The 14,112-nt window shown below is 37.8% G+C and overlaps 1 protein-coding gene across 1 annotated transcript in view; it reads right to left on the reverse strand.

The window, feature by feature from the left end:
• Positions 1–4,722: 4,722 nt before the first annotated feature.
• Znf280c (zinc finger protein 280C) overlaps positions 4,723–14,112 on the reverse strand; it is a 64,753-nt gene continuing 55,363 nt past the window's right edge. The window contains exons 14-18 of the mRNA XM_059250965.1: positions 12,714–12,851; positions 11,400–11,462; positions 6,785–6,903; positions 6,609–6,639; positions 4,723–6,485 (exon numbers count right to left, since the gene is read on the reverse strand). Coding sequence (XP_059106948.1) covers positions 6,470–6,485; positions 6,609–6,639; positions 6,785–6,903; positions 11,400–11,462; positions 12,714–12,851 — 367 coding nt within the window. The 3' untranslated portion in view covers positions 4,723–6,469. The remainder of the gene's footprint in view (positions 6,486–6,608; positions 6,640–6,784; positions 6,904–11,399; positions 11,463–12,713; positions 12,852–14,112) is intronic.

Consider the following 14,112-nt stretch of genomic DNA (forward strand, 5'->3'; position numbering starts at 1 on the left):
GAACTAGAGCTGGTTAAGCTTTTAGGCTTTTGAGCAGCAGTTCAGCTGAGATTCATTCTGATGAGGACTCAGAGACTTCCAGTCTGAGGAACAGGATCAGCTGAGAAATTGGCAAAGTGAGGAAGCTGTGGCTTGTTCTGCTTCTCTGATCTTCCAGTGTTCACCCCAATACTTGGGTCCAGGTTTGATTTTATTAATAAGACCTTTTAAGATTCGTGCACACACCCATACACATACACACATAAGCGATTAAATAAATAAATGTAATAAAATTAAACAAAAACTCTTTCCTACTAGAATAGCATCTAATCAGGTAGATTATGATGGAATCTGGGTGCTTGGCTATGGACCTCTGCATCTTCACAGGCTCAAAGCTTCCACAGGAATCTTTTTCTGCCTGTTTTTTAAAATTTTTTTTCATAGTATTTTTTCATGACTGGGATTCTTCCCCAGGGGTTTGCAGTCAAAGTCCCAAGAACATAGCTCCTCTGTCTTGCTGCTTTTCTTATCCTAAGTTTTATTTTCTTACACTATATTCCTACATTCTACCTTATATTTTTCCTTCTTACCCTAAGTTTTTTCTACACTATATTCCTACATTCTACCTTATCCTAGATAGAAATATTTGCTGCACCTCACTTTTCTTCTCTTCCTCTCTCTTTTGTTGTTTTTCAAGACAGGGTTTCTCTGTGTAGTTTTTCGCCTTTCCTGGAACTCTCTTTGTAGAGCAGGCTGGCCTTGAACTCACAGAAATCCGCCTGCCTCTGCCAGCCCGAGTGCTAGGATTAAAGGCGTGCGCCACCGCCGTCCGGCCGCACCTCACTTTTCAACTTCGGCATTCAGCTTCCTTACTTTCACTCCCAAGAATAAAATACCGTCACCTTTATTTTTAATTCCTTATCAGGCATGCGCCCTTTCACTTGTGATGCCCCCTCTCTCCTTTCGCCAAGTCCCCTGTCCCTGTTCAGGCGCCATTTGTGGAAGCCCAGCTGGGAGACTGGCTCCCACATTTTACGACAGGGTACTCTTGAGAGGGATAAGAGGTACTAGATAGAAGGATGGAAGAGAGAGAAACAGATAGAAACACAGGATAGCCTTGGGAGGGCCTGGATCATTATCCACTGGCTCCTTCTGTCTCTTCTAAAGGGCTATTTATAGGAATGCCAAGGGGTGAAGCAAAAGACCTCCACCTAGCTTAGCCAAGTGTAGATCCTTCCAATCACCTTGTAACCACGCACGCATGTGGTTAAGCAATCCTCTAATGCAGCCCTGCTGGGTAAAGAAAGCTCAGATCTCACTAGGAAACTTCTGTGGGCCTCCACATACCAGATCTCATTACAGATGGTTGTGAGTCACCATGTGGTTGCTGGAAATTGAACTCAGGATCTCTGGAAGAGCAGACAGTGCTCTTAACCTCTGAGCCATCTCTCCAGCCTGACCCCTAGAATGCTGATTTCAAGACTGCTCTCTAGACACACCATCATATATAACAGTGTGATAGCTATAGTAGGAGAGAACACAACAGCCACCCTAAGTTTGTCCAGGAAACTCTTCAAGGTGGTCAAACACAAAAGCAATAAGAGCAAGGCTACAGAAAGGCATCGAGTTCAGAGAACTAAGGTATTATGAGATCAAGAGCATGGTGTAGTTAGGAATAAGTTCCATGCAATTTAAGGAAAAACTAAACCCAAACTCTTTATAAAAGACATTCTGCCTGGGCTGGAGAGTGGATTCAGTGGTAAAGAGCACTTGATTCTCTTTCTTAGGACCCAGGTTCTTCAATTCCCAGCACCCACAGTGTGTGACTTAATATCTCCAGTTCCAGGGGTGATGACACTCCAAGGGCACCTGAATACACATGGTGCACAGACATGCATGCAGGCAAAATACCCATACACAGAAAAAAAGTAATGGTTTATTCTAGGCTCCACATGAGAAAACACGGTCTTTTTCTCTTTTCTATCCCATCATCATCCTGTCTTGTTCCCCATTCCATGGTCCCCTTCCTTTACACACAAAGACCACCACCACCACTAGTTATATGAAAGAAAAAGTGATAATTGTCTGAATCTGACTGACTCAACACAATAAGATCTAGTCCCACCTATTTTCCTGCAAATGACACAATTACCATCATCTTGATGGCTGACAAAAACTCCATTGTACATATATATATATATATATATATATATATATATATATATATACACTATCTTTTCTTTAGTCATTCACTTTTTCCCCAATTCACCTGTTGATGAGCACCAGGTATTTCATATCTTGACGATTGTGAATAGTGCTGCAATAAATAAATATACAAATAGTTCTGTGGTATGTTTACTTGGAGTCCTTTAGGTATCTAGGTCAAAGAGGTACAGTTGGGTTATATGGCACTTCTATTTTATTTTATTTTTTGAGGAACCTCATTGAGTTCCACAGTGTTTTCATGAGTTTACATTCCTACCAGAGGTATGAAAGTGTTCTTTCCTCACAACCTTATGATGATGGCCATTCATAGACTGTGGCAAGATGTAATCTCAATACAGTTTAAATGTGCATTTTCCTGATGGTTAAGGGTGTTGAATATATTTTTTGTATTTATCAGCTATTTGTATATCTTTGAAGGAAAAGATACATTATTTATTTTGTGTGTATGCACGCCAGGGCACATGGAGAGGTCAGAGGACAACTTGTATGAGCCAGATCCCTCTTTCCACAATGTGAGTCCCAAGGGTCAAATTCAGGTTATCAGGCTTGGTGGCAAGACCTTTACTCACTGAGCAATCCTAACAGCCATATTCTTTAAAATTGAGATGAATTTTTACTTTATGTTTTTTTCCATGTCTGTGCACGACATGCATGTAGTGCCCATGGAGGCCAGTAGAGGGCATCTGATTAGTTGTAGATGGTTATAGCTGCCCTTGGGTACCAGAAATTGAACCTCAGTCCTCTGAAAGGGCAGCCAGTTTTCTTAAATGCTGAACCATCCCTCCATTTCTTTTGAAGAATGTCTTTTGATTTATTGACTGGATTATTTGTTCAATGTTTGTATTTCTTTTGTTTGGTGGTTTTATAGTTTTACTAGCATATATTAACTAGACATAACAACGTATTTCTTGATAGATTTTATATACTAATTCCATGTTAGATATATAGTTGGCAAAGATGTCTGTCCCCATTCTCTAGGCTGTCACTTCACTCTGGCTGCTTCCTTTGCTGCTCCAAAGAAGCTTTTTAATTTCAAGCTATCCTTTTTATCGATTCTTACAACCATTTATTGAGCTGTTAGAGTTTTTTTCAGAAAGTCTTTGTTTATTCCTTTATTTTGAAGTATTTAGGACTTATTTATTTTCAATTGTCTGTCCCCCACTATTGAAATACAAATTTCTCAAGGGCAGTGATTTCAGTAACTGAAATACCTAGAATAGTGGCAGTTAGTAAGTTCTCAATAAACGTTTGCTGAACAAACCAATGAGCTCCAACTATGTGTTGTCAAAATGGAGGGCAAGGAAATAACTCTGTATAGTTTAGTGATTATTATTATTATTGGTTTTTTTTAAATTTATTTATTCATTATGTATACAGAAGAGGGCACCAGATCTCATTACAGATGGCTGTGAGCCACCATGTGGTTGCTAGGAATTGAACTCAGGACCTCTGGAAGTGCAGTCAGTGCTCTTAACCTCTGAGCCATCTCTCCAGCCCCCTATTATTGGTTTTTTGAGACAGGGTTTCTCTGTGTAGTCCTGGTTGTCCTAGAACCCACTCTGTAGATCAGGCTGACCTTGATCTCAGAGATCCACCTTCCTCTGCCTCCTGCATGCTGGGATTAAAGGTGTGTGCCACCACCACCCAGCTAGTGATTATTTTTCTAATAAAGGTAATGAACTAAAAGTAAGCAATTATATTCTTTTTGTTCAACTGGGGAAAAAAGTCACTTTGCAGTATCATGGGATGGCTATATGGAATTGAAAAGACTTAGAATTGCCTGAAGGAAAAGAGGGTATGTCAAGCTAAAACTCTTTACTACCAACTCAAACTTATATAAGCAAGCTTAGTACTGATTGCCTGAAATGTTTTATTTAAAGAAAGTTATGAGTTTAAAACTTAAAAATTGGGTTTTCATTAATACTGCTAAAACAAAATGTTTTAAAAATTGAGTGCAAAAGTAGTAACTAATAAAATTCCTTGAGTCAGGTACAGAAATAAAAGTCTAGAGCATCACCAAAGTCACTACTTCAAAGGAAGTCAATCCCAAAGATTTTGAAATACATTGGTAGCAGGTATCAGTATGAAAAATTAACTCAATGAATTCAACTCTTTTTTAAAATAATTGCCTGCATGTACATCTGTGTACCACACGTGTGCCTGGTGTGTGCGGAAGCCAGAATGGGACATAAGATTCCTTGGCATGGAAATTGCAGATGGTTGTGAGCTACCATATGGGTGCTTGGAACTGAACCTGAGTCTTCTGGAAGCAGTCAGTGTTCTTACCGGCTGAGCCATCTCTTCAGCCCGTCTTTTGCTAGCTTGTAAAATAGTTCCAATTAGTTAGCTTTTAAGTGAGCTTAAAGAAACAGTACAAGATGTATTCTGTAGATAAAGATCTCAGTCTATAGGCAAAGCAGGTAGGCTTCCATGTGAAAGGGAAAAGAATTCTTCTTGTTATATGATACAATCTATAGTCTTTTATATCAACTTATTATAAAATAATTCCCAAGAGTGTTTAACAATACAAATTTTATTAAAAAAATAAGCAACATCAAAACTGTTCAGAAAATCTATATTCGATGTAACCAAAATAAACAAACACCAAAATAAAAAAATATACATCTTTCTCTATATATATGTGGGCAAGAAACAAGTGTGTTTTTGGTCCCAATATTTTTGAATATATTATCTTTATCTAAAGGAATTACATTAATGGATAAGAAGACAACTACTAAGTGAATAGCAATGTAACTTCAAATGTGTTTTAAGATTTGTAAGGGGAGCGTTTGCTCTTGTCTTAGAATTCCAGACCCCTAAGATGTTACTGATAGTCTCAAGACAGACAGAGCATATATTAATGTCTGATGACCTGAACAAGTACCACAATGCCTTTAAATCCAGCACCTAGGAGGCCGAGGCAGGTGGAAATCTGTGAGTTCAAGGTTAGCCTGGTCTATATAGTAGAGACTGTGTCTCAAAAAACCAAAACCAAAACCAAGAGAAAAGAAAAAAAAAAAGAAACTACCAATAGGTAGCTGCATGAAATCTGAAGGAAATATTAAAGAAATTTCTTGGCATTTTTAACAAACACAAAACAAAAGATTTAATCAGAAATCACAAAAGTAGACATACAAAGTAGACATCAATAAATTTGATGAATGACAAAAATCAAGCTATCAAACTTTAATTTTTTAAAAATTAGGAATTTAAATCCTAGCACTGCTGAGAACTCTTGAACTACTGGCTAAAACTTGAAAGGACAACCAACGTAAATAACTTACTTTGGAGCTAGAACTTCACAAAGCTTGCTTTTCCAAGAAAATGAAAGTAATCTTCACTCCCTACACAATCAGGTTTTTCATATACCTCAGACTGCATTCATGCTAGAGGAAGATTAAAAGGCTGCAGCCAGAATGATTAAACTTGAACTTGGATGTTAAAGCACTTACTTGATGAAGTTTCATGGTTATAATCAATCCATAAGCCTAAACTTAAGAACCAAAGCTCCCAGAGAGAAGTTTGTGCTCAATTTGGTGGCCCTTGAAGTCACTGATGGCCAAATCAACATCAGCCTTATGTAAGGCCAGTCAGGTAGGAAAGGACTGTGCCTAAGAACTGATAAATTCCCAAGGCCACAAACTGAAACAGGTCTCACAGTCAAACAATTCATATTCCTTGGAAAGAGAGAACAGGCATCAGTTGTGTCCATCGAAGGGGGACACTGTCCAGGAGTACACTGGACATTTTTTGAAATTTCTGTGTTGCATCTGCATCTGAAAAATACGAAAAATAGAACAATGACAGACAAAGAGTGAAGGAAAAAGTAGCTAACTGACCAGCAAGACTTATAAGAAATTAAGAAGCAGACAAAACACACAAAAAGAAACAGGAAGAGCTACTCTGTTTCATATGTAATGTTCTGAAGGCAAGTACAGCAGAGAAAAACACAACTTATGTGAAGCAAAGCAAGAAAAGACTATAGCAAAAGTTCTTTTTTCAGTCAACTGGAGAAGAAAAGTACATGTTAAGATATGTTAACCTGACACAAAGATAAGGTGGAATAAGAGTCTCCTGCCATCGGAAAGCTGAAAAGAGCTGAGTAAAGAGAGCTAGTGTTGTGGATTTTAACTGCCTTCGTGAAACATTTCAGAACTTTGAACTTAGGAAACTGGATTTGTGAAAGCAAACACTGCAGAACTTTGAACTTAGGAAATTCCAACTTGTCTTGCACCAGGTTGCACGAGCTCCATAGAGCAGGAATCTATTTCAACAAGCCGCTTTAAAACAAAAACAAAAACAAAATACTTTAATATTTTTCATTTCTATTAATGATACATTTAAAAATTGCAACAGTACTAAAATCTATCAAAGTAAATTGTGCTGAATGAAAATAAACTTACTCAGAAGTGGATTCAGAAGTTCTTTCAGTAACTGAAATCAGAGAAGGCTTTATGTTTATAAATGTAACACACGAAGACTGAGTATCAGTTTAATTTGTAAGAGCTCACACTGTAATCGATTCAAACTACTGGCTCATACACATCATAAATTCATAATAATGGACACATGTACATACCATTTTCTATTACAACTTGGCAAGTATGAGTTTTACGTTGATTTAAGTGTTTAGCCATACGGTCTAAGCCAGAAGTATCAGCTAGGAAGTCACATTTAAGGCACACTAGAGTGATGCCCCTATGAAAAGAGAGAAGGGTCGTAAGACAGAAGATCATGTGGCAATCCACACATAAATTCAGTAATTGTTGCTTCATGTAATAACTCTTGATTTTTATTTTATGTGCTATCACTGTCATTTCCCAATTTGTTATAGATATATCTAATAAGTTTCTCAAAGGGTTGGGTTGTAGACAGTATTTGCCTTCCATGTGCAAAGCTCTAGATTTGATCACTTGACCATGAAAACAAAAAAAGATTCTCAAGAAATTGGCCTAGCCATGGCTAAATTATGTGATTACTTAGTGCTTTATAAGTTGTACACTCTCAATCTGTTGCTAAAAGATGGGCACCCAGAGACCCAAAGCAGTCTTGGATCCACTAGCAACTTGTATAACTTGTATAAGTCACAGTGATTTCATGGCTTGGCTTATCTGCCAAGCAAGAACATAACATTCATTCAAAATCCATTTTGGCTGAAGACCTTGTTTGTTTCTTCATATTATTACAGATGCATATACACCTGAACAAAACACAGCACTATTTTTCACAAACAGTTGAGCAAAAGATCTCTAAATAAGAAATATAAGTAGTCAAGAGGTCTGAAAAAGATTTCAAAATCATTAGCCAAAGAAATATAAATGAAAATCACAATGAGATATCATTTCACTCAAGTCTGAATGGCTTATATCAATATGCAAAACATAACATATGCAGGTGAAGATAACGGAGAAAAATCTCTTATACAATGTTGTTAGAAGTGTACATTTGTAATATTATGGAAAACAGAATGGAGTCTCTTTAACAAACTAAAAATAAGCCCTAGGATGTTCTCTATGCTAGGCATTTTGGATACAACAGCAAACAAAACAATACAGTCATGAAGCATATAATCTAGTGTATTTAAGTCCGAATAAAGTTAGATGAGATGTGAAGGCCTTAAATTTAGCCATTTAATATAATTATTACTTTATCAATAAAGCACATACATACTTGATATTTTACTTGTGTTTTGTTTGCGTTGAGACAGGGTTTCACTATTAGCCCAGTCAGGCCTTGAACTCAGGATGCTCCTACCTCCCTTCCTCAGTTCTAGAATTATAGGTGTGAGCCACCACAACCGGCTTTATCATATAAAACACCTTACCTTTATAGGTCTAAAACCCAGTAGTATACCTTATGCTGACTTTTTTCTCTGCAGCTCTGGTCTTACCATCCTGTTTTATATTTAAGACTAGGTGTTATACACATAAAAAAGTGTTCTTGAACAATCAAAATCATGTTTTCCTCCCAAAAACAACCCTTTATTCCTGATTTCTCTTATGCTGCCGTTTCCTTGCTTCTGAGGTTCAAATAAAAATAATACTTCAATATTTCAAATAACTAATAACAATTTCAAATATCATTTACACTGTACTAAACTGGAGGTTTTAGACCTATCTTCTAAACAAATGACCTAAACACCCCTAAAAGTTAGGTGCTATAATGACCACTTTTCTAAAGAGGATAAGGTCACGTTTAATAACTTATCTAAGGCTAGCCCCATGTTTGAAACTTAGCCCTTTGATTCCAAAACCCATTTTCTATTCTTTTTTTTTTTAAAAAAAATAGCCCATAAGCTTTGTTGTAAGATTTTAATTTAATTATATAATTTTTTAACAAATGGGCTTTTTTTTTTTTTCTGAGACAGGGTTTCTCTGTGTAGCTTTGGAGCCTGTCCTGGAACTCGCTCTGTAGACCAGGCTGGCCTTGAACTCACAGAGATCCGCCTGCCTCTGCTTCCTGAGTTGCTAGGATTAAAGGCATGTGCCACCACTGCCCGGGTGGGCTTCTTTTTTTAAAAAAATACAATTTATTTTTATTTTATGTTCATTGGTGTTTTGCCTTTATGTATGTCTGTAGGAGGGTGTTGGATCCCCTGGAATTGGAGTTACAATTTTGAGCTGCCATGTGGGTGCTGAACATTGAACCTGGGTCCTCTGGAAGAGTGGCCAGTGCTCTTAACCCCTGAGCCATCTCACTAGGCCCCCTGTTCTTTCTTTTGGGATTTTTTTTCCCTTTGGTTTTTCGAGACAGGGTTTCTCTGTGTAGCTTTGCGCCTTTCCTGGAACTCACTTGGTAGCCGAGGCTGGCCTCGAACTCACAGAGATCCACCTGGCTCCGCCTCCCGAGTGCTGGGATTAAAGGCGTATGAGTGTTTTGATTACATGTATGTATGCATGCATACATACACCATATGTGCCTGGTGCCCATTGAAGTTGGAACATTAGATTCCACTGAAACTAGAATTATGTATGGTTGTAAGCCACCATGTGTAGGTGCTGGGAACTGAACCTAGATCCTCTGTAAGAGCAACAAGTGCTTTTACCCACTTTACCATCTCTCTAGTCCCAGTCCAATCAATGACTAAATAACAGCCTCAACTACTGTGTGGTTTATGCAGCTACAACTCACCATGTATACTCTTCCAAACTGATCTTCTTTCCATGTCCTTGATTCTACTCAAAGCATCTGTTTTGACTTTTTCAATGTCTTTCAAAGTAAAATTAATTCTTAATTCCTTAGAACCATTTTTTGGATTAAAAAAATGTGTCTGGAAGCTCAAAATGATTTTACCATATTTTGATCTAATCATGACCTTTGTGCTCCATTCAAACTTTATTAGTAGTTATTCAACGTGACTCAGAAGTCCATGTCAACTTTCTTCTTTTTGTTTCTGCACATTAATTCCTGCATCTTTTAAGTAGAGACCTCTATCTCCTCTGAAATAAGTAACTCACTGTATGACAAATTTCCTGATATCACTGGATTTATTTATGTTCATTTGTTTATATCCTCCCAATAAACTGTACATTGTTTTGAGACAGGGCCTCACTATGTAGCTCTGGCTGTCCTGGAACTCTCTATGTAGACCACGCTGGCCATGAATCCACAGAGATGCACCTGCCTTTGCCTCCTGAGTGCTGGGACAAAAGGCATGTTTCCACCATACCCAGCTTAAATTGTACATTCTTGAAAGTTGGTACCAAGTCTTCTTCATCATTGATCTGAACATGACTTGATACTTTGTATTACACATGATAGATGAACAATAAATAGGTAAAGAATGAACAATTCAACATAAAATAATATTTAAAAATCCATTTCCTATTACTTACAAATATTTCCAGTAAATGTACTATCTAATATACTTTTCTTTTCTAATTCATTGAATCAGTCATGTTTTAAAAATAACATTTATTTACCATTATTATTAATTGTTGTTACTTTGAGACAGGTAACAGGCTGGCTTGGAACTTGCTATGTAGATCAGGCTGGCCTTGAGCTCACTATCCTTCTGTCTTAGATTCCCTAATGCTGGGGTCAAAGGCATGCTTCCCTAAGTGCTACAACAATAAATATATATACTTTAAGATTGTATTTAATTATGTGTATGGGAGGAGTATATGCACACATATATGCATTGCCTGAAGAGGCCAGAAGATCCCTGGATCCCCTAGAGCTGGAGTTACAGGCTTTTGATATGATATGCCTGATATGAGTGCTGGAGATTAAACTCTCATTATCTGCAAGAGCAGCAAGTACTCTTAACCCATAACCCACCTCTCCAACTCTGATGTATTTTTAAAAAATGGCATCAAACTTTCTTTCTTTTATGAGCTAATGACCTAATATCACAGACATACATATTTTTAGTACATATTCTAACTTAACTAAGTGTCTATTACATGCCAGGCACAATTTAGTGTCTGACAACATGAGTGGGATAATAATAAAAAAAGAAAATGGAGTAAAAAAAAAACATCAGAAGAATTTGAAAAATCTCACAATACTTAGTTGATTCTTAGCAAAATGTGTGATATAACAAAAACCAATGCCTTTAGAGATAGTGACCGAACAGTTGTTCTGTATAGTAAGAAGTTGTATACTTTTTTTTCCATAAAGAATAGAAGTGATAGGCTGGAGGGATGGCTCAGTTACGAGCACTGGCTGCTTTTCCAGAGGACCCAAGTTAGATTGTGGGAATGCACCTGGTGGTTCACAGCCATCTGAAACTCCTGTCTCAGGGGATCCAATGCTCTCTTCTGGCTTCCGTGGATACCAGGCATGCATGTGGTACCCAGATAAAGATACAGGCAAGACACCCATACACACATAATAAACTAAAGGACATTTAAAAAGAATAAAGCTGACATTTATAAACACTATATATTAATTTCAAATATGTTAGTATTTTAATAAACTTACTCCCAATCAAGTATTGCTAAAGAGACATATATTTTCATTTTACAGTGTAAATGCATGAAAGTTTCAATTCAATATCTGGCACCACTGAAACAGAGATTAGTCATATAATAGGCTATCCCTTCCTTTGTTGTTCTAAGAATATAACAAACACAAGTCTATCATATTCAGTGACATTCGTTTAGATTTTCAAATTAGGGATACCAACACCTGGTTAAAAAATGGAATTACAACTTTTTAATACAAAGAGCAGAAAAAGATCAATTAATTACCTGATTGCTCTTGAATGCTTCTTAAAAATACAAAACTGTTTACTTGGGTGGTCACTATGAGAGCTGACAGATAAAAGACAAACAAGATTTTATTACTTTTATTATTGAATTAGTCATATTAATTTTATGAGCATGTTTTCAAGTCTATGATTAATTTCTTAATTTTGAATAGAAGTTAATGACATAAATGATGAGATTATATTGATCCTGGTATGGTCTGAGCAAGGATCTACCCATTAATATATTAAAATCCTAACCTCCCCTTCACCTCAATCAATGTGATGGCATTAGAAGAAAATATTTGGGAAGTAATTAGGTCACAAAGGTAGAATCCTTACACATAGGATTTGTGTCCCTTATAAAAAGAAAGGAAGGAAGGAAGGAAGGAAGGGAGGGAGGGAGGGAGGGAGGTCAAGGCTCCAGGAGCTATGTCAATAAGTAACTGAAACCAGTGTTTCATATAATGAGGTAATATGTCACGGCAGTAAGAAACAGGATTTAGTAAGTCAAAAGTGTACATGAAGTACTACACTAAAGCTAAAGTGCCATGAGGCCAGGCCAATACCGAGGTAAGAAAAAGCTGAAGTCGTCAAAACGTGCGGGCAAGTCCTTCAAAGTGACCTACTATGTAGAGAAAATAACAGCAATCTTGCATCATCGTTTTCAAGAAAAGCTAGCTGTAGTAACAAATGTGTTGAATTCTAGCACTCAGGAGGCAGAGATAGGCAGTTCCCAGTATCCACATGGCATCTCACAGTCTTCTCTGACTCCAGCCCTTGGGAATCGGACACCCTTTTCTGGTTTCTATGGCACTGTACCTACTCAGTGTATGTATACACAAGCAGGCAAAATACTAATACGAAATAAAGAAGTTTTAAAAAATGCATTTATTTAATAAAGCCAGTCTAATTGTATTAATTTAGCTGGTTTTATAATTTCTGTTGCAGTGGTTTTATTACATTTGAAAACATACAAGGAAGATCTGAGACATTCTGTATTTCTAGATTCACACTTCCATGATGAGACACACTTACTTGTCTTTAAAACAAACAACAAACAACAAACTCCTCAAAGGGTAGTAATTTTGGATACAGGGTCTCATGAAGCACAAGCTACCTTTAAACTTAATATATAGCTGGGAATAAGCTTGAATTCCGGATCCTTCTGCCTCCACCACACAAGTGCTGGGATTACAGGCATTTGCCATCAAATATGGGTGGCATTTTTTTTTTGGTGCTGGGGCTTTACACATACTGGGCAATGGTATAAGCTCTGAAAGGTAATTTTGACTGGCACCTTACATGCTCAACTTACCTCATATGATTTGTAAAGGCTTTGTTACAGTTAGTGATGTACTTGCAAAAATCACAATTTATGTATGTGGAAAAGTGGCTTGAAAAGTCTTTTATTTTGGAATGGCACTCCATACACGTGTGAATTCCCTGGTGACATCTTATGGAGACAGAAAAAAATAATAAAAATATGTTATACAACAAAATAATAAGGAAACCTTTATTAATAATTATTTAATTGAAACAAAGATGTTTAAGATTATCAAATAGATATTTAAACTTTGAAAATTTGCTTTGAAGCAATAAGCTAAAACGAATGTTAAGAGCCTAACACATGTAAAATATTGTGAGAGAAGCTAACCAATAACTGGTCTAACTTGAGGCCAAAGCCATGAGAGGGAGTCCATGACCAACACTGCCCGGATGGCCAGGAACTGGAAGGTGGACGGCTTAGAGATCTAAGGTAGAACCAAACATGACTGACCAAAAGAAAACAAAGCAAAACAAAAGTCAATGGAATGATTCCTAACGATATTCTGCTATACTCATAGATCGGAGCCTGGCCCAACTGTTATCAGAGAGGCTCCCTCCAGCAGCTGATGGGAGCAGATGCAGAGACCCACAACCAAACATTAGGTGGAACTCAGGGAACCCTGCGGAAGAGGGGAGGAAGGATTGTAGAAGCGGGGTGGGTGGGGGGTGGGGTGGGGGTGGGTGGGTTGAGGACTCCAGGAGAACACAGCCCACAGAATCAACTAAATAGAGCCCATAGGAGCTCACAGAGACTTAAGTGGCAATCACTGAACCTGTATGGGTCTGCGTCAGGCCCTCTGCATACATGCTGTGGTTCTTTAGCTAGAGTTTTTTGTGGGACTCCAAGCAGTGTGAGTGGGGGCTGTCTCTGACTCTTTTGTCTGCTCTTGGGACCCTTTTCCTCCTATAGGGTTGCCTCATCCAGCCTTGATATGAGGGTTTATGCCTAGTAGTTTTGCTGCATCTTGTAATGCCATGTTCAGTTGATATCACTGGGTGGCCTGCTCTTTTCTGAAGGGAAATGGAGGAGCAGTGGATTTGGGGGAGAGGGGAGAGAACTGGGAGGAGAGGAGGGAGGGGAAACTGGTCGGAGTATATTGTATGAGAGAAGAACTAAAAAAATAGATATTTAAGTTTTGAAAATTTGCTTTGAAGCAATAAGCTAAAACGAGTGCAAAAATCTAACACATGTAAATATTCCCCTAGAATAAAAAGGCCTAGTTAAGCAGTGTGGTGGTACACACCTTTAATCCCAGTATTCGGGAGGCAGAGGCAGGTGGATCTCTCTGAGTTGGAGGCCAGCCTGGTCTACAAAGCGAGTCCCAGGACAGCCAGGACTGTTACACAGAGAAACCCTGTCTCGAAAAACCAAAAAAAGGGGGAGGGGG

Source organism: Peromyscus eremicus, chromosome X, assembly GCF_949786415.1.
Source record: "Peromyscus eremicus chromosome X, PerEre_H2_v1, whole genome shotgun sequence".
NCBI classification, from domain to species: domain Eukaryota; kingdom Metazoa; phylum Chordata; class Mammalia; order Rodentia; family Cricetidae; genus Peromyscus; species Peromyscus eremicus.